Genomic DNA, 19,107 nt, shown 5'->3' with positions numbered 1-19,107 from the left:
TATAGATTATAGGTTTCTCCATCCTGTGAGGACGCACCGCATCTCGTAATACTCCTGTACTCTGTACAGCCTATCGAAGGTTATATGATGAAGGACAAATGATTTCATTTTCCCTGAAACACAAACACAGAAGCCCGACTTTTCTCAGTGTCCATTAAGCACACGTGCTGCTAAAGCATTCAGTAATAAAGGTGATTATATTTAGTCGCCTCGTAAAGGTCATCCTGCTCATCTTCAGCTCGGAGACGGAGACGAGGAAAAACATTTCGCACCGCACCTTCACATCAATGGCCTGAGCCGTCCACCAAATGACACTGATGTGTACAAAGAGAAAAATCCAGCTGTTTAGCTGAATCGATGTTCATTAATTATCTGTAACCGACTCGTCCTTCATGCTCGCAGAATCTGAGGGATTTCACTTCCAGGACATGCTGATGCTCTTGAACGAAAAGTGTGATTTCGATCTGGTCTCATCCCAAAAGCTTGACTCTGATCTTTCCAATTAGCTCAACTGGTGTGATGATATAATCTATTAAACATCGAAATGTTCAATTCTTATTGATGTCTATATTATTATTATTATGCCATTATATATTTCTGTATTTTAGCAAAACTGCAAAAAAATATGTTTAATAGTGGAATTATTTATATTTTATGACAGACTGTTACAGTCTTGTTGTTACTGTGTTTCTGTGTGAAAAATCATTGACATGATAAAACTGTCTATAGACTGTACAGAGTACAAGAGTATTACAGGATGTTGCAGTGTGTCTTCTCACAATGGAGAAATCTATAAACTATAATCTATAAAATCTGTTCTTCAGAGGTGCCAAGATTTTATCACACCAAATATTTGTTCAAGGAGGTCTGGGTGGAAAGTCCAAAAAACTGATCCTCGCTACAGATCATCGGATTCAGTGTTACTGTAGTTGAGCTCATTGAATGAATAATGTACAGGATTAAAAAAATTATATATTATATTATATTATATTATATTATATTATATTATATTATATTATATTATATTGCATTGTCTTTTATATTATACAGAACACATCTGATTAAACCATTCAGTTATTTACTTATTAATATTATTACCTAATTATTATTAAATATTTTTAAAGATAAAAAAACCCTGTTATTCAAATAATATAACAATTAGTGTCAAAAACTATTTTATTTTACAATAAATTGTAAAAAACATGATACAAAATACAAATATTTAATGTTTGTTTTTTTTTAATAAAGTTTAGTAGTTGAAAGCTTCTGTTTATCCTTCACCCCCTCACCCATTTCTAAAAATCTGAGAATATTAGAATATAAATATATATTTGTAAACATAAATATTGAGTTTTAATTGCTGCTTGTTATCGTGTTTGCGTTCAGTGCACTTGTGCATTACTGTTAACAAAGAAATGTCTGACTTAATTTACATAATAATAAACAAAATGAAAATATTGAAATAGGAAAATATAAATAATACGAAATGTGTTAATAAGAAATCATTGATTCTGCTATAGAACATTAGCAGAGTGGAAATCGTGTCGCAGATTGTGAAAGCAACACACCAGTTCCCCAGAAACCTCCCTAAAGTCCACTTCAGTGAGTCGAGGGGAGTTTAGAGTTTATGTGATCTCCCTCAGCTGCCGTTTCTCATCCAAACTGACATTTCCAAACACAAAGCATGTTTAATGCATGTCCAGAGCTTCATATTGATGTTTGAGGAACTGCAGTGTGAGAGGAATGTAAAGGAGCGATTAGGATTTTTTTAAATCTCTTTGTCCTGTGTGGATTCCAAGTCACATTTATTGTTTTTAACATGCAGTGAATAAAAGTGACACTCAATTCAACTCACTCTCAGGGAATTGCTAAACAACTCATCTTATTAAACGCATATACTGGAGCTCCAGTTCATATCTGGGACTCACCCTGTGTTTTTTCTGTTCAACAAATTAGGATACACGAATTATAAAGATGCCTGAATGGGACATTTCTATAACTTTTTGCACGTCACAAAATATGTGCTTAATTTAGTTTCATGCAGCAGAATCTTGCTGTCTCAGTGGAGTCTAGACAGGTTTCCTTAAGGTTCTCCAGTTTCCTCTCCATATCCAAAACCATCACACAAGTTGGATTAGATAAATGAATATCTGGGAAACGAAGCCCACCTGTCAGAAAGATGTTTTTCAGCGGATGAAGTGGGAATAAAAACATTCACGCTCAGTGGAGAGTACAGTCATTACTATAGATTTACAGGTGAACACGATATGGACAATATTTGTGGACACCTGCCCATAAGATTTGCATGTGTTTTTTGAACATCCAGTTAGGCCCCATTTGCTGTTATAATGTTCTACTAGATTTAGGAGTGTGGAAATTTGTGCTAATTCAGCACTTTAATCTATTAATTTGTGTTTATGGACACGAATTTCCCTCTTTTTTCGTGTCACTCAGCACGACTGCCTCTGCCTGGCTCCATCTCCATAGCAAAAGAGGCAGAGGATCATGGGTTCCTGACAGAAATGCCAAAGATCATTTTTCCCCCCTATTTTTATCAGAGAATAAAGCAGAAAATATACAGTTAGGCTAAGGTTTAGGGTTATACTGTTATATATGTGTGTGCCTTTAATTAACTCAGTCTCCTTAATTAACCTGGAGAAGATATTTACTGTATTTTGACTGGAAGGAACCACTGACGATGGTTTATAATCGTGAGTAGCTTACCGAATATAAAGCAGTAAAAACAAGGAGAAAATCTCCTGCTTAAATGTTGTGTAACAGTGCGGAAGATTAAAAAATCAATAACAAACGAGAAAAAAAAAAATACAGCATCTGTGGTATCCAGTGGCAGAAAGAAAACTTTGGCGGAGGCATCAAAAATACTTTCTATTCAAATACATTACATAGAAAGTCGTCCTCAGTGACACAAATAAGAGGGAAATTTGTGTCTATGAACACGAATCAATAGATTAACCCTTATGACTGTATCACGAAATGCTGTGAGACTGCTACAAGGGTGTTAGTAAAGTCAGGTATGGATGTAGGCTGAGGAGGCCTGGGGTGCAGTCAGCATTTTAATTCATCCCAAAGATCAATAAGTTTGAGGACAGAGCTCTATAGCAGGCCAAAACTGAAACAGGTTTGTGTCTCCTAGTTAAAATGAAGGGAGAATTGAATGTTCAAAGACAATTGTGTGCCTCCAAAATGTGAAAGAGTTTGAGAAAGAACCACATAAAGCTTGGATATAATCATTATAAATAATTATATTGCATTATGTACAGTATAACTCAGTGTAACTCATTAAAAAGTAAAGCGGTGCTGCTGTGTTTACTGCTGATTTATTGTGATTCAAGTACATTTTGAAGGAATTTATAGTTAAGAAGATAGCTCTAAGTTGTTGTGTAGGAATTTCAGGTCGAAGAGTGATACCTTTTGCTTTTTCTGGTAGGAAGTTGGGAATTAAATATTGTGACCTTGAGGGAAAAGAACATCTAAGGGCGTTTTCCCTCCTCACTGCCCCATGGTATTCAAGGAATTGAATCCAGATTCTCTGGGTTAACGCTGATTCAGCTGATTTCGTCATTGTAGCGACTGGGGGATAAGAGGGACAAACTTATAATACAGATAAATTGAGTATATAGTTGGAAGCACAGTCTGCCCGCTTTCTCCACCATTATATGTAGCGAATTTAGCTCGCAAAGAAAATGGAATATTTATAAGTAATTATAACGTGTTATAGTTACTCCTAAATATTTAAATTAAGTTGAATTGACGGTAATGGAATTAACATTACACTTATTTGTCTGTTCGTCCGGCAAACAGACAGTATAATTTTATATTAATTCTATAAAAGAGGTATCTCCCTGGCCAAGAAAGACGTAACCCCCTTTTACTTTATACCGTAAATTAAATTAATTAAATAGAGCATGTAGTTCAGACCTAATGTTTGCAGGAACTTCGCATTTATGGAACGTACTCAGAGACGATCACTTATGAAAAATACGGCGTTTAATGATTGAGACAAACACAACATAAAACTAACTACACAAACAAACAAACAAAAAGAAATAAAGAAAATAAAATTAAAATAAAATAAAATAAAATAAAATAAACGAAAGTTGAAATTATGAAAGGAGGAAGGGAAAGGAATAAGGAGGTAAAAGGAGGAAAGGGCAGCTTACTTCAAATTAATCACATCCTAAGTGAGATATCGTCACGGAAATTTAAATTCGCCTTAATATTAAGGGGCTCAAACTTAACACGCATCTAAATTAGTTGGTAAACCGGTTACTTGCATTGACTTGTTGCACAAGAGTCCGGATGCAGTAGACAAAAGAATCTTGGACGAGTCGGTTAGGATGGAGTCAGATGTTCTTCCAGCTTCTCCTGAAGATCAGAGCAGTTGGTGTTTTGAAGATAAAGCTTGCTGGAAGATCTCAAAAGAGATTTGAGATCTCATCCCGAAGAATCGCTGCTGAGCTGTTGAGCGTCCGACTCTCCAGGCCATCGGGCCCCAGACGCCGGGCCCCGGGGTCCGAGCCTTTCCGGTCGAGCCGAGTGAGCGAGTTGCTCTCTTGACTGATCTCCGACTGGACCCGACTGCACTCTGACTGGACTATGATTAGTTGGGTTCAAGATGTTTTAAAGGTCCTGAACCCCACCCATCCTTGGGGGAATGGCCAATGCTATGGCCTGAAGTTTTGGAGGGAAAAACTTCCTTTGTTCATGCATCTGTGGGCATGGTTTCCGGGCTATACTTGCTTTTGGAGGACTTTAAAGTTTTATTCAAAGTGAATTAAGACGGTATGGTACATTTCATGATCAAATGTACCATTATTTGAAAAATAAAGAAACAGATAATTTTGCGGTCATTTGAATACTAAACATGAAAGGGAATGACAGTATGAGGCAGAGGTACATTAACTTACAGAGATCAGTAATTAACTGATGTTAATACAATGTTGTATTCTGATAAATAAAATGCACCGTTGTCAGGAAAGTAAAGAACAGATAATTCTAAGTCAATCAAGCCTTAAGAAGAAATGAAACAACATTTAACACAGAGTTACATTACTAAACATTTTAAGGTTTGAATATTATTGATGTAGAGTTAAAAACTTGCTTTATTTATAGTAGAAGATACAAACAAGATGTATGTTTGTATCATGTGAAGTGGGACATTCTATTTATTATTTAATTAATAAAAGAATGCTCCCTTTTGGTGTGTGTGTGTCTGCATATGTGTGTTTGTGTCACAAACAGACGTACTGGGGCCGTGTTCCGAGAGTGAATTGTTTTATGGTCTGAGGGTCGCTGTGAATTCAACCAGAGAGGCCAAGGGGGGTTATCTGGTTTTCGGTGGTGTGTGTATGTGTGTGTGTGTGTGTGTGTGTGTGTGTGTGTGTGTGTGTGTGTGTGTGTGTGTGTGTGTGTGTGTGTGTGTGTGTGTGTGTGTGTGTGTGGTATAGAGACTGGCTTGTGTTATCAGTCTTCCGGGGAGTGTGACACTTTACTTATACACCACCCCAATAAAAGTTTCACCTTTTGATTGAGATGTAGATGTCATAGGTTAACACATGACATGACATGAAGTCTAAATGACCTGTGCCAGACGCTACATCATGTATGTTTTTTTTTTTTTCATTTGAGCTCCTTATTTAAAAAAATGATTCAGGAATCACAGAGACTTGAATACATTCTCAGGATGAGTTTATTAATAGTAAACGAGGCCGAAAAAAACCCCAGCGAGAAAACAGTCAGAGACAATAACACGACGCAGAACACAAAGTCAGAACCGAGATTTCTCAACACAGGAGAACAAAGAATGCGATGTCAGTAAATGAACACAGGCGTGAGACTTCACACGGATGTTCGTGTTTTGTGTAGTGATAAGGAACAGGTGAGTGTGGTCTGACGCTGCTCTTGATTTGATCATGTGACTCAGGATCAGAGGAGGCAAACAAGAGATGTGATTTTTTTCTGATCATTGGTGGGCGAAGTGTACATCATTCACAGAGTAAAAGTTTTAATCCCCCGCCTAAATACGACCCCATGAAAAGTATTTCTTTTACATTTCTTCTCAAGTGGACTTACTGATGATAAGAACTTCATTTGAATTATTCATACAGTTTAATGATCCATTCTTCTGGGCATCAAACTCTATTTAAGGAGAAAAAAAATGTGTGTGGTACACTGTTCATGCAGCAGTTCTTCTTCAGATATGAATTAGAAATGAATTATTTATTATTCCTTGTGCTTTAGTGGTGTTAGATGGTGTTTTATACAAGTATATATAGGAGAACTAATCACAGATCATCTCTGAATGTAGGTTTCCTCAAATCCCACACAGACCTGATAATGTTGGGATCAGGGCTCTGGGAAGCCGAAACAATTACTTGCAGGACTCCTTGTTCTTCTCTACACCTAAGATAATTTTCAATGACATTGGCTATATGTGTGGGGATCTACTGCAGAATTAATGTGGGCCAATCAGATGCCTCTCTGATGGAATTGCATGATTTATCTGCCTGTATTTCTAAGCACTGAGGACACCATTAATCCTGGCCAAAGCGCCAACTCCATTTGCAGGAATGCAGCTCCAAACTTGGAGCACCTGCTGCCATTTTTCTACACCACAGTTCCTCTGTTTTCATGCATTGTTGAGTCGTTTAAGCCCATGTTTCCATGTTGGAGGTATGGCTTTATGGACACAATTCCTCCATGAAGACCCCTTCTGGCCAGACAGTAAATGGGTGTATTTGGTTTCCACTGGTTTCTGACAGCTCTTTGCTGATGGTACTGTTGATGTCAAAGGGATGTGAGCATGATGTGTCTCTCATCTGCTGCATTAAGAGTCCTTGGCCGACAAAAAAGTCTAATAGTTAGCTACTAAGTGTAGTGCTTCTTCAATATAACTTGAACATCACACCTTCTCCCCAGTCTGCTGGGAGAGACCTTGCTGATGCAGCATATAACTACCTTGTGACTTGTTGCAGTGCTCAGCTTTGCCATGGTGTATGACCTGTGACATAAAACTGTCTTCTACAACCTCACTTTAGTTTTTCCTCACCTATTTATAAGCTTCTTCAGTTAATGACTGCGTTGTAGCCTACATATAAAACTGCTCCTGCTTGGTATAATTGTTTAATCATACCTCACTCTAATCCTACAAAACCCCTGACTATATACAAGTGTACTAGTGTGGAAGTGAAAGAATTGAATTCTGTTTATGTACTTTACATTTTGTTAATTGATAATAATGAATGAACACTTTTACTTTCAAAAGCATTTCTATTTACCAGTATTTCACAAATGGCAAAAACTTTTGCACAGTACTCTTTACACACAGAGAGAGTGAGAGAGAGAGAGAGAGAGAGAGAGAGTTGATTGACTTTCAGCTCCAATCATTTCCTGTGAGAAATCGTGTTAACAGTCTCTATCGCTCTGTCTCTTTCTCTCCATCTCTGTCTCTCTCTTGATGGAGAATGTTTCTATTCTGAGCATTTTAACCTGAAGCTCTGTTCCTCTGTGATCTGCTGTGAGGTGAATTTGGGTTAAAGCTTTGATCAGGAGAGAGAATGATCTGTATCACATTGGAGCTCTTCACCCTCAGCGTTTTAACAGTGAAGTAAATTGAAACTCTTACCGATAGTTTAAATAAAACGCACAATTACCGACCTGAAAATAACACCACTTATTACTTATTTTTTGAAGCAGACTGATTAAAAATTATTTTTTAGTGTTGACTATAATCTAAAGCAAAAGTGTTTAATGGTTGTGAGACAAAAATATATGAGAAAAACTAGACCCCCAACACAATTGGGATTACGCACTGTTTCATCACTCGTAGTTTGGAGGTGGTCAGAGAAAGGGGCAGGGACGGTGGGGTCGTGGGTGTACCGAATTTAATCATTTTAGCACCACACATTCAGATATTGCACTTTCATAATTTATGTTCATGTTTCAGGTGAAATAAGTAATAAATACATAATAAAAAGATACTGAATAAATAGGTTGTCTTTCTGGCTTTCTCTCTCCGACCCTGTCACTCCGACGCTGTCTTTCTCTGGCACTGTCTCTCCAGTGCTGTTACTCTGCTGCTCTCTCTCTGCTGTTGTCTCTCTGTCACTGTCTCTCCATCATGGTGTCATGTGTGATGGAGAAAGCAGTGCAAGTAGAAAAGTGGTGTGTTGTAGCAGGTGTAGGCTGTAGGAAAGGCTGGCAGATGTGCGCACATCTACTCAGTCTCTTGAATGAAAAAAGGCGTTGTGATATTTCTGATATTGCAAATGTTGCTGAAAGGAGTGATGAAAGTTTCCTTTTTAAAACCCGCAGACTGGAATCGTGTTTAACAAACATGTTTCTCTTTATTAAAAACTAGGTCATAACGAGTGAGTTGTATTGAAATAGTGGGCCACTCCTTCTCCCGTTAGGGGGCGCCACAGCAGACCATCCAAGAAGTTGAAATGAAAATGATTCCAAACGATCGACTGCAAAAAAGGTTTCTTAACAATTCAGACAGTGGGTGCGAATTTTCAGCATAAATAAAAAAAAAAAAAACAAGGTCTCTCTCTCTCTCTCTCTCTCTCTCTCTCTCTTTCTCTCTGTCTCTCTCTCTCTCTCTCTGTCTTTATCTCTTTCTTCTCTTTTTTCTCTCTTTCTCTTTGTAATCATTTCTGTCTTTCTCACTTTATCTTCCTTTTTGGGTCCCTCTCTTTTTCTGTGTGTCTTGAGGTAAAGAAGGCCGGCTTGATGCTCCACACAGACTCCCATTTATCGCCCGTTCATCTCAGCACAAAGGCTCCACAGTGCATTAACATTACCATTAACCCCACCCTCCTCCCCCCCTTTACTCCCTCCACCCCCTCCACCTCAGGCCACTTTTTATACTTGTGTTTTCCGGAAAGAGCTAAGCTTATAGCATTAGTTCAGATCGGCAGATGTAGAAAATAAAATTGTGGCGCACTGAACTGTAGATGCTGCAAACTGATCTCCCAAAGCCCACAGCAGCGTGTGACGACGTAAACTCTTCAACGCTCATCAAATATTCAGCAGACGTGCTCACCGTACACCTGCTGCAGCATAGCATGTCTGATCTCAGCGTCTGATCTCAGGGCCTGATCTGTTACACCACTGAAATAATATTGACCTACACTGAACCTCAAACGCTGCTATTTTATGTTGCTCTTATCCAGATGCACAGTGGAGTGAAGAAGTTTGTACACCCCTTGTTTAAATGATTAAACTTAAGTACTACGGAAAGTAGTATTACAATAATTAAGTGCAAATTAATTAATCAAATACAAGTATACAATAATACATCGATTATTTAAACGTCTAATAACTCTGAATGTCTACTCAAAACTTTTGGGATCGAGAATAACCTCTACTGAAGTGAATAAAAGGCCAAAAAATATGATAGTTTCTCACTTAAACATTTTCTAAATGGTTGAACATGTGTAGATCTAAATATCAGTTAATAAATCTGAAATTCTGATCTATCGTCACATATTCATCTGTGGATCTCAAATCCAAAAGCTATGTTTTACATGTCCCATGTACATTACAGCCCAGGTAAATTAAAACTTTGCATATACCAGTTATATTAGCACGACAAGTTAAGGGCCTTACTCAAGGACCAAAGAGTGGGCCCCCAACCTTTTAATGAGTCACCCAGTGCCTTAACCACTTAGCTCCATTACCACTTCGATATTCTTGTGCTTGTTACACCATGCATTGTTACATCAACTTTTGGAAAACTTTACCTCTGACCCTGGAGACTCCTTCCATATGTGTGTGAACGAGCTGCTGCTGTAGGAACAATATCATATCAGAACGAGTGCAATAATATTAACCTGCGCTGCTATCATAGAGAATGAATCAATATCTTCTGACCAATCACAATTCAGCATCTCGAGTGCAGGATATGCATCAGTTATCATGCGGCTTTTCATTCACTGCAAATTCTTTTATCTGATTGGTGGATTCAAGAATCAAGAAAGAGAGAGAGAGAGAGAGAGAGAGAGAGAGAGAGTGTGTGTGTGTGTGTGTGTGTGTGTGTGTGTGTGTGTGTGTGTGTGTGTGTGTGTGTGTGTGTGTGTGTGTGTGTGTGTGTGTAAACTCTCAACCCAAATCAAAGACAATTAAAGCTGCACAGTGTGTCAGATGCTAATAGAACTTGCACTGGATAAAAGCATGAATAAATCACACAGTATGTGAGGTTTCTGTGTGTGTGTGTGTGTGTGTGTGTGTGTGTGTTTGTGTGACTAAAGACATTTGACATCAAAGCAACCAATCAACTGAACAGAAATAGAGACAAATAGATATATATATATATCTATATGCACAGATAGATTTACAGATAGATAGATAGAAAAAAGAGAGAGGGAGAGAGAGAGAGAGAGAAATACAGAAGAGCAGAAAGCAGCTGCATAGTGAAGGAGGTGTGTGAGCCATAGAGAGTGGTCGAGGGAGAGAGAGAGCAGGGAGAGAAAGACAGACGATCAGAGAAGAGAGAGATCAGCACACACAGAATGAGAAGCGACGAAGCGAGAGCTGAGCTCCGTCTGCAGAACAACAGAGCCTGAAGATTAGCCTCAGAGCCGCAGGAAATATTCAGACAATGCTCATCCGTCTCGCTCTCCGAATCCTCCGCTGTCGTGCATCGCTCTGCCTCAGCACTCCCCAGCCCTCGTTTCATCCGGCGACTCCTCCACAGCAGAGTGAGATATGAGCTCCAAACATTCAGCGGACTGGATACCGTACAGGTACAGTGGCCTTCAGAGCTACAGCGTGTCAGAGGAGCTCCACTGTGATGTCTGATTCAGTGTGCTGATTGTGTGCATGTGTGCGTGAGATTCAGAGCACATGGACGTTTCAGAGCTTCATGTTGTGTTGAATTGTTTTTTTTTTTTTTTGGTAGAAACGTTTGTTAAAGAAGCTGCTAGTTCATTCGTTTATATAAATAATTTCTTTCCTGCACATTCTCTGTCGGATTTGTTTTATTCCTTCACACTGGATTGAACTTTCTACATTTAAATCAACCCTGGAATGAATTTGTGTATATGCCTGTGGTTGTGTATGTTTTTATTTCGGATGGTTTGAATTGTACACTTGATGAGCCTGGGGTTCTTTTCTTTAAATTTTTTTTTCAAAAATGCCCCCTTTCCATCCTCTTCATTCCCCCCTCTCTTTTTCCTAATTAATGGATTTCTCACAGAATAGTCGATGATGTCGGAGTAACTTAGTACTTTTCTCTCTTTGTGGGTGAAACACAGACCTGTGTCTGTTCTCTGTGCGAGTCTGAAAAGCCGGTGCTCCGACTGCTGCTGCTGCTGCTGCTTCCAGGAGAAGCTCATCGCCATGGCTGCACTGCTCTCTCGCCTCTCATTGGCTCTTGGTTGCTATAAGTTACACAGTTCATTTGCCATCACTTGTTTATTGAGAGATTGCATCAGGGAGTGAGCACTTGTCCTCTGTTACGTATGTCATGCTCGTTCCTGCACGTGCTCGTTTCCCGTTCCTTCCCGAAACAACATCTCCAGTGTTTTATTTGGGCCCTTTTTATTCTCACTCCTCTCTTCTTAAATGAAAGCACTATTTTTGGAGCTGCTGTGTAGGCTTCAGAAATACTCCTGAAATCTCAGAGGGTGCAGCTCAAAGAAAAGACAAACAAGAATAGATAAAAGAAAAGAGTTATGAAACAAGGATCTTCTCAGCCACCTGTGCATCTAAAGTGAAACATGATCCTGCTGTTTTCTGGCTTTTTTTGGGGGTCAAATTGAGTTTTCTTAGAGCAGCTCGTTCGATCTGTATGCTGCATTATTCTTGGTTTACACTCAGTAGTTAATCCACACGTTTCCAAGGTTTTATCCAAGATTTCAGATCTGCCCCTGCTCTCAGTTTTGCTTCTCTGTAATACTCCTGCATGTGCAGATGACTCTGGATCACAGTTCCATGTAGGTAGTTTCTACATTTCGGGTTCAGTGACCAATTTTTAGGAAAGTTCATGTACAGTAGAACAGTGTCTCTTTGACCTCAGCAGAACTGCACATTGAAACAAAAATTAAATTATATTCTGCAAAGAAAAAAATTTAAACTTTTTACACATACACTCGATCCCTAAAACCTTTTAAGACCTCTGCTGTTATTTTAAATAGTAAATTCTGTGCAATGATATAAATTATTTGTTAAATTTGTTAAGAACTATTTAATGGTATTAAAAACCTCATAGCAATGTGCACACATTACCCTAGATCCTGTTCTAGAGTTTGGCTATCAGATATGCATGAGATCAGAGGTCTAACTGCTGGATTAAAACATCGATTATACTTATCACTTAGCTGAAAGGGGAAAATCACTTTCACTACTACTTTTCACAATTTCACCAAAGTGCTCAAGAACCATTTTAGAATTGGTCCTAGAGAAGAAAAAAAAAAAACATAAAAAAATTTAAACCCCCAAACCTATTACCTAGTAGCTATTGGTGTTGCGGGATGTAGGGGATCTTGGAAGGTTCAATGTAGAAGATTACACCTGAATGTTTCACCATCAGAAAATGTTCCAGCCATTTGAAAGTTAAGAATTATTCAATGAACTCTTACAAACCCTTGTAGAAATGCTTTCTTCTAGAATCATCTTATAGACTTTATGGATAGATGTTTGTGGACACCTGACCGTAAGATTCATATGTGATTTTTGAACATCCTATTCCACACTTGGAACCCATTTGCTGTTAGAATAACCTCCACTGCTCTGGAAAGATGTTCCACTAGATTTTGGACTGTGCTTATGCAGATTTGTGCTCATTTAGACATTATTCAGATATACAAATCAGGTAGTGATGTAGGGTGAGGAGGCCTGGGGGTGCAGTCACTTTTTTTCAATTCCTAAATATGTTCAATCGGGTTGAGCTCAAGATCTTACAATCCAACCCATGTGAATCCAATTTTCATAGAGCTGATTTTGTGACACTGTCATGTCAGGTTTGGACCTTCTAGTTTAATTGAAGTGAAAATGTAATGCTACCACAAGCAAAAACCTCCTACACAATTTGGGGAGGAACCACATACTGTATGGGTGGAAAGGTCAAGTGTCCCAATACTTTTGTCCATATAGTGTATAGTGCACCATTATGCGGCTCTGATTAGCACCTTGGATCTATGCAAAAAAATATAACAGAGTTTTTTGTTGTTGTTTATGAACAAAAAGAACAACAAAAAAGCAAAAATCAATAAGACCCTTAAAGAAAAAGGGTTTTAAAAGTGTAGAAAGCACTAAATATCTCTATATAGTAATATAATATGTCTGGTGAACCCTTTAGGATTCCACCAAGAACCTATCATCTATAGATTCTTTTTAGAAATTGATAATAATTAACTCTATTTTAAACATTTTCCAGATGTTTCCATGACTAATAGGCTCTAGTCAACAGTCAGTCATGCTGAGTGAATTCTAGAGACGAACTCTTAATTCATCATTTCAGACGCTAACGACCGCGATGTGTGTATCGTTTTATTCTGACATTGAAAAGACACAGAATCACGAATTAGCCTCCAGGCTATAGATGTACTGTAGCTGAGATCACAGGCCAATCATAGAACAACAGACCTCACTAGTTTAAATGATCTGTGTTATTATTATTATTATTATTATTATTATTATTATTATTATTATTATTATATTTATTTATTTATTAATTTTATTTTTGGAATATGTAATTTGATTATTTTTAAAGGTTAATAGATTAACAGTGTGGTGTGAATCTGCACGATTTTCAACTCCAGCTGTTTTTTTTTTTTTTTACATGGCGGAGGATTTTGTTGATGTGTGTTAAAGGTGAAATTGATCATGTGTGTGAGACAGAATTCTTACCGATACTGAAGGCTGTTGAAAAGGCAAAAAAGAATCACGGAGTAACAATGAATATGTGTGAAGTGTGTTGTATTTTTACGATTCAGGAATCAGCAGTGAACTTGTGTGTTCTGTTCTTCAAAGAGACGATATGAAAATTAACTCATGGCGAGGAAAAAGTATGAATGCAAGAGGTACAGCGAAAGAGCAACGCTAAACAAAGACTTTATCTATCTATCTATCTGTCTGTCTGTCTGTCTGTCTGTCTGTCTGTCTGTCTGTCTGTCTGTCTGTCTGTCTGTTAAATACTGTAAACATAGAGATGCACTGTGTGTGTGTGTGTGTGTGTGTTGTGATTGCGTTTTAGTGCATCACTTCATTTTTCCTTTGTTATATAATGAGTTGTTGATCCTCATTACAGCAAATCTGTTTATGTCATTATTTTCTAGTTTAATGGTAACAACCACTCCTGACTGATGAATGTGCTGTGTGTGTGTGCGCATGTGTGTGTGTGTGTGTGTGTGTGTGTGTGTGTGTGTAAAATGAGATGGTTTGATTAGGAAAGGAGATGAGGTTTTTGTTCGAGCCGGCATCAGTGAGAGAGAGAGAGAGAGAGAGAGAGAGAATGATAAAAGAGATCTGAAATTCACTACAGTGAGAGTGGGTTAAAGGTCTTCTGGACTTTGTGCTGATTTCATGCAGCTCCTGATCCTGATATTTAACTGGGGAGTGGAATAAGACGACCAGCAGATTGGGTAGCATGTGCCGCAGCTGAATTTTGACCTGGCGTGGAGGTGTCATCTCGGATTTTTTTAAGGTTTAAGACACACGAAAATGCAATAATAGCTTGAGTGATAGTTTGAAACAATATTCAGGGTGGTTCCAGGTAGAAAAGAGAGAGAGAGAGAGAGAGAGAGAGAGAGAGAGAGAGAGAGAACGTAAAATAATTATTTTGCTGTAGTGTAAGGAGAATAAAACAGTCCATGACGTGCCTAAAACCCAGCCATTAGGGAGGCACAAGCCAGTGCATTCTTAGTGCCGGTCCCAAGCCCGGGTAAATGGGGAGGGTTGCGTTAGGAAGGGCATCCAGCGTAAAACACGTGCCAAATCAAATATGCGGATCACAAATGAGAATTTCATACCGGATCGGTCGAGGCCCGGGTTAACAACGACCGCCACAGGTATCGTTAGCCGACAGGGTACCGGTGGAAATTGGGCTACTGTTGGCCGAAGGAGGAGAAGGAGAGGAGGAAGACGTCTACAGAGACGGCAGGGAAAGGAGCAGTGTAGGAGAGTGGAGGTTCGGGTTGGTACTTTAAATGTTGGTACTATGACGGGTAAAGGGAGAGAGGTAGCTGATATGATGGAGAGGAGAAAGGTAGATATGTTGTGTGTTCAGGAGACCAAGTGGAAAGGGAGTAAGGCCAGGAACATTGGAGGTGGGTTTAAACTGTTTTATCATGGTGTGGATGGAAGAGAAATGGTGTAGGGGTGATTCTGAAGGAAGAGTACAGTAAGAGTGTAGTGGAGGTGAAGAGAGTTTCTGATAGGGTGATGATCGTGAAGGTGGAAGTTGAAGGGATGATGATAAATGTCATCAGTGCCTATGCTCCACAAGTTGGCTGTGAGATGGAGGAGAAGGAAAGATTCTGGAGTGAATTAGATGAAGTGGTAGATGGTGTACCTAGGAAAGAACGGTTAGTGATTGGGGCGGACTTTAATGGGCATGTGGGTGAAGGAACAGAGGTGATGAGGAGGTGATGGGTAGGTATGGTTTTAAGGAGAGGAATGTGGAAGGGCAGATGGTGGTAGATTTTGCTAAAAGGATGGAAATGGCAGTGGTGAACACTTATTTTAAAAGAAGGAGGATCATAGGGTGGCGTATAAGAGTGGAGGAAGGTGCACACAGGTGGACTATGTGCTATGCAGGAGATGCAACCTGAAGGAGATTGGCGACTGTAAGGTGTTGGCAGGGGACAGTGTAGCTAGACAGCATAGGATGGTGGTCTGTAGGATGGTTTTGGAGGCGAGGATGAAGAGGAGGAGAGTGAGGACTGAAAGAAGAATAAGATGGTGGAAACTGAAGGAGGAAGAGTGTAGTGTGAGGTTCAGGGAAGAGGTCAGAGAGAGGCTCAGTGGTGTTAAGGAGGTGTTGGATGATTGGGCAACTACTGCAGGAGTGATGAGGGAGGCAGCTAGAAAAGTACTTGGTGTGACATCTGGAAATAGAAAGGAAGACAAGGAGACGTGGTGGTGGAATGAGGAAGTGCAGGAGAGCATAAGGAGAAAGAGGTTGGCAAAACAGAAGTGGGATAGACAGAGTGATGAGAAAAGTAGGCAGGAGTACAAGGAGATGCGGCAGCAGGTTAAGAGGATGTGGCGAAAGCCAAGGAAAAGGCATATGAGGAGCTGTGAGAGGTTGGACACTAAGGAAGGAGAAAAGGATTTGTACCGATTGGCCAGGCAGAGGGACCGAGCTGGAAAGGATGTACTGCAAGTTAGAGCAGTAAAGGATGGAGAGGAAATGTGTTGACTAGTGAGGAGAGTGTGTTGAGAAGGTGGAGGGAGTATTTTGAGCAGCTGATGAATGAGGAAAATCAGAGAGAGAAGGTTGGATGATGTGGAGATGGTGAAGCAGGATGTAGATAAGATTAGTAAGGAGGAAGTGAGAGCAGCGATTAAGAGGATGAAGAGTGGAAAGTCGGTTGGACCAGATGACATACCGGTGGAAGCGTGGAGATGTTTAGGAGAGATGGCAGTGGGGTTTTGACCAGATTGTTTAACAGGATTTTGGAAGGTGAGAAGATGCCTGAGGAATGGAGAAAGAGTGTGCTGGTACCGATCTTTAAGCATAAAGGAGATGTGCAGACCTGCAGTAACTACAGGGGTATTAAGTTGATCAGTCACACCATGAAGTTATGGGAAAGAGTAGTGGAAGCCAGGCTGAGAGAAGAGGTGACCATCTGTGAGCAACAGTATGGTTTCATGCCGAGGAAGAGCACCACAGATGCCATATTTGCTTTGAGAATGTTGATGGAGAAGTATAGAGAAGGACAGAAGGAATTGCATTGTGTATTTGTGGATTTAGAAGGCGTCGACAGGGTGCCAAGAGAGGAGTTGTGGTACTGTATGAGGAAGTCAGGTGTGTCGGAGAAGTATGTAAGGGTGGTGCAGGACATGTATGAGGACAGTGTGACGGCAGTGAAGTGTGCAGTAGGTACGACAGACTGGTTTAGAGTGAAGGTTGGACTGCATCAAGGATCGGCCCTGAGCCCTTTCCTGTTTGCAGTGGTGATGGACAGGTTGACGGACGAGGTCAGACAGGAGTCTCCCTGGACTATGATGTTTGCGGATGATATTGTGATTTGTTGTGAGAGTAGGGAGCAGGTTGAGAAGAGCCTGGAGAGGTGGAGATATGCACTGGAGAGAAGGGGAATGAAACTCAGTAGGAGTAAGACAGAGTACATGTGTGTGAATGAGAGGGAGGGCAGTGGGTGGTGCGGTTGCAGGAGAAGAGCTTCAGAAGGTGGAGGAATTCAGGTACCTGGGTTCAACAGTGCAAAGTAATGGAGAGTGTGTTAGAGAAGTGAAGAAAAGAGTGCAGGCAGGGTGGAGTGGGTGGAGAAGAGTGACAGGCGTGATTTGTGATAGTAGGGTATCTGCAAAATTGAAAGGGAAAGTTTATAGGACTGTGGTGAGACCTGCGATGTTGTATGGTTTAGAGACAGTGGCATTGAGTAAAAGACAGGAGGTGGAGCTGGAGGTAGCAGAGCTAAAGATGTTGAGGTTTTCGTTGGGAGTGACGAGGATGGATAAGATTAGAAATGAGTTTATTAGAGGGACAGCGCATGTAGGATGTTTTGGTGACAAGGTGAGGGAGGCGAGATTGAGATGGTTTGGACATGTGCAGAGGAGGGACATAAATTATATTGGTAGAAGAATGCTGAGGATGGAGCCACCAGGTAGGAGGAAAAGAGGAAGGCCAAAAAGGAGGTTCATGGATGTGGTGAGGGAAGACATGCAGGTAGTTGGTGTAAAAGAGGCAGATGTAGAGGACAGGGTGGTGTGGAGACGGATGATCCGCTGTGGCGACCCCTAATGGGAGCAGCCGAAAGAAGAAGAAGAAGAAGATGACGTGCCTAATGGCAGAAACAGTAACGTTGCTGCATCGCACTGAGACATGAGACATGGTCGGTTATTGTTGGTTATTGGACATTAGAATGAAGGAATAATCGTCTTGAAAAGGCGAAGGCTCTACAGTGATCAGCTCTTTCAAAATCCTGGGTTTTAAATGATAGTTATTGATCTGGCGTAAGTGATATAAAGATTTAATTAACTACATTCATTTAATATTTATCATTAATTATAATAGCAGGGCAGCAAGAAGTGTGTAAATGAGGATGAAGAGACAAAATGATGTATTGCGTGTACGCATTAGTGTGAATAAAGCCATAAAGTCATGATACAGGGTTGCTCTGGACTCTCCAAACACACACTCACACACATAAACACACAGATGCCCTGAGACAAGTTCAAATCCTTCGTGTTTCATTTCCACCTCAGAAGCATTGCGTGAACGTTTCAGTGGAGAGTGTCAGAGAAGATTAGAAGGAAACAGAAGAGACCAGGCGACACGGTCGTGTAAAGATCAATGGCTTCTACAGGACCTGAAAGAGAACTTACAGTGACTCACGTCATTAACGCAGCAGCACGCCGTCATATCTATACTCGCCACTTTCCTTCTTATCTTCATGACTTTATTTTTTGCTGATCCGGAAAAGAAAAACCCGGATCATTCGTATGAGATTCGCACCGTCATTACAAGAAGCTCTGAATCCAGCGCTGCGTTTGATACAAAGAGCTTTGAGTCATTATAGCCAGGCTGCCATGAGTGATGAATACAGGAGGAGTCATGAGGAAACTTTTGATCTTGTCTCCAGCATGGCATTGAGGTTCTTGAACCGTGACACAGAGGCAAATTAATATGTCTCTTACTTGATTCTTGGAGGCAAGGACGAGACTTTTCACACGTCTTCTAAAAAGGGCTCCGGATCAAAATAAGAAGAAATAACAAAAAGGTTTAGAGTTTGATTACATTGAACTTAAAAAAAAAAAGGTCCTGTCTCTTTCTGTCTCTCCACAGCACCCTGGATGATGAGTGCAGTAACCTTCGACAGCAGAAGCTGGACAGACAGGTGAGACTTTAGCTCATAATTCATCACCTGACTCTGTGAGTCCTACTTCACTGTGGAAAAG

At 40.0% G+C, this 19,107-nt stretch overlaps 1 protein-coding gene across 6 annotated transcripts in view; it reads left to right on the top strand.

The window, feature by feature from the left end:
- tub (TUB bipartite transcription factor) overlaps positions 1-19,107 on the top strand; it is a 51,429-nt gene that overhangs the window by 14,489 nt on the left and 17,833 nt on the right. For 5 of the 6 annotated variants that reach the window (XM_046858041.1, XM_046858040.1, XM_046858039.1 and 2 more), the window contains exon 2: positions 18,995-19,046. In XM_046858041.1, coding sequence (XP_046713997.1) covers positions 18,995-19,046 — 52 coding nt within the window. Of the gene's footprint in view, positions 1-10,487; positions 10,767-18,994; positions 19,047-19,107 lie in introns of those variants that run through there. The other variant, XM_046858038.1, reaches the window with a different exon arrangement.

The sequence above is a fragment of the Silurus meridionalis genome, chromosome 9, assembly GCF_014805685.1.
Source record: "Silurus meridionalis isolate SWU-2019-XX chromosome 9, ASM1480568v1, whole genome shotgun sequence".
Lineage (NCBI taxonomy): Eukaryota > Metazoa > Chordata > Actinopteri > Siluriformes > Siluridae > Silurus > Silurus meridionalis.
This window is presented reverse-complemented; position numbering and strand designations above follow the sequence as displayed.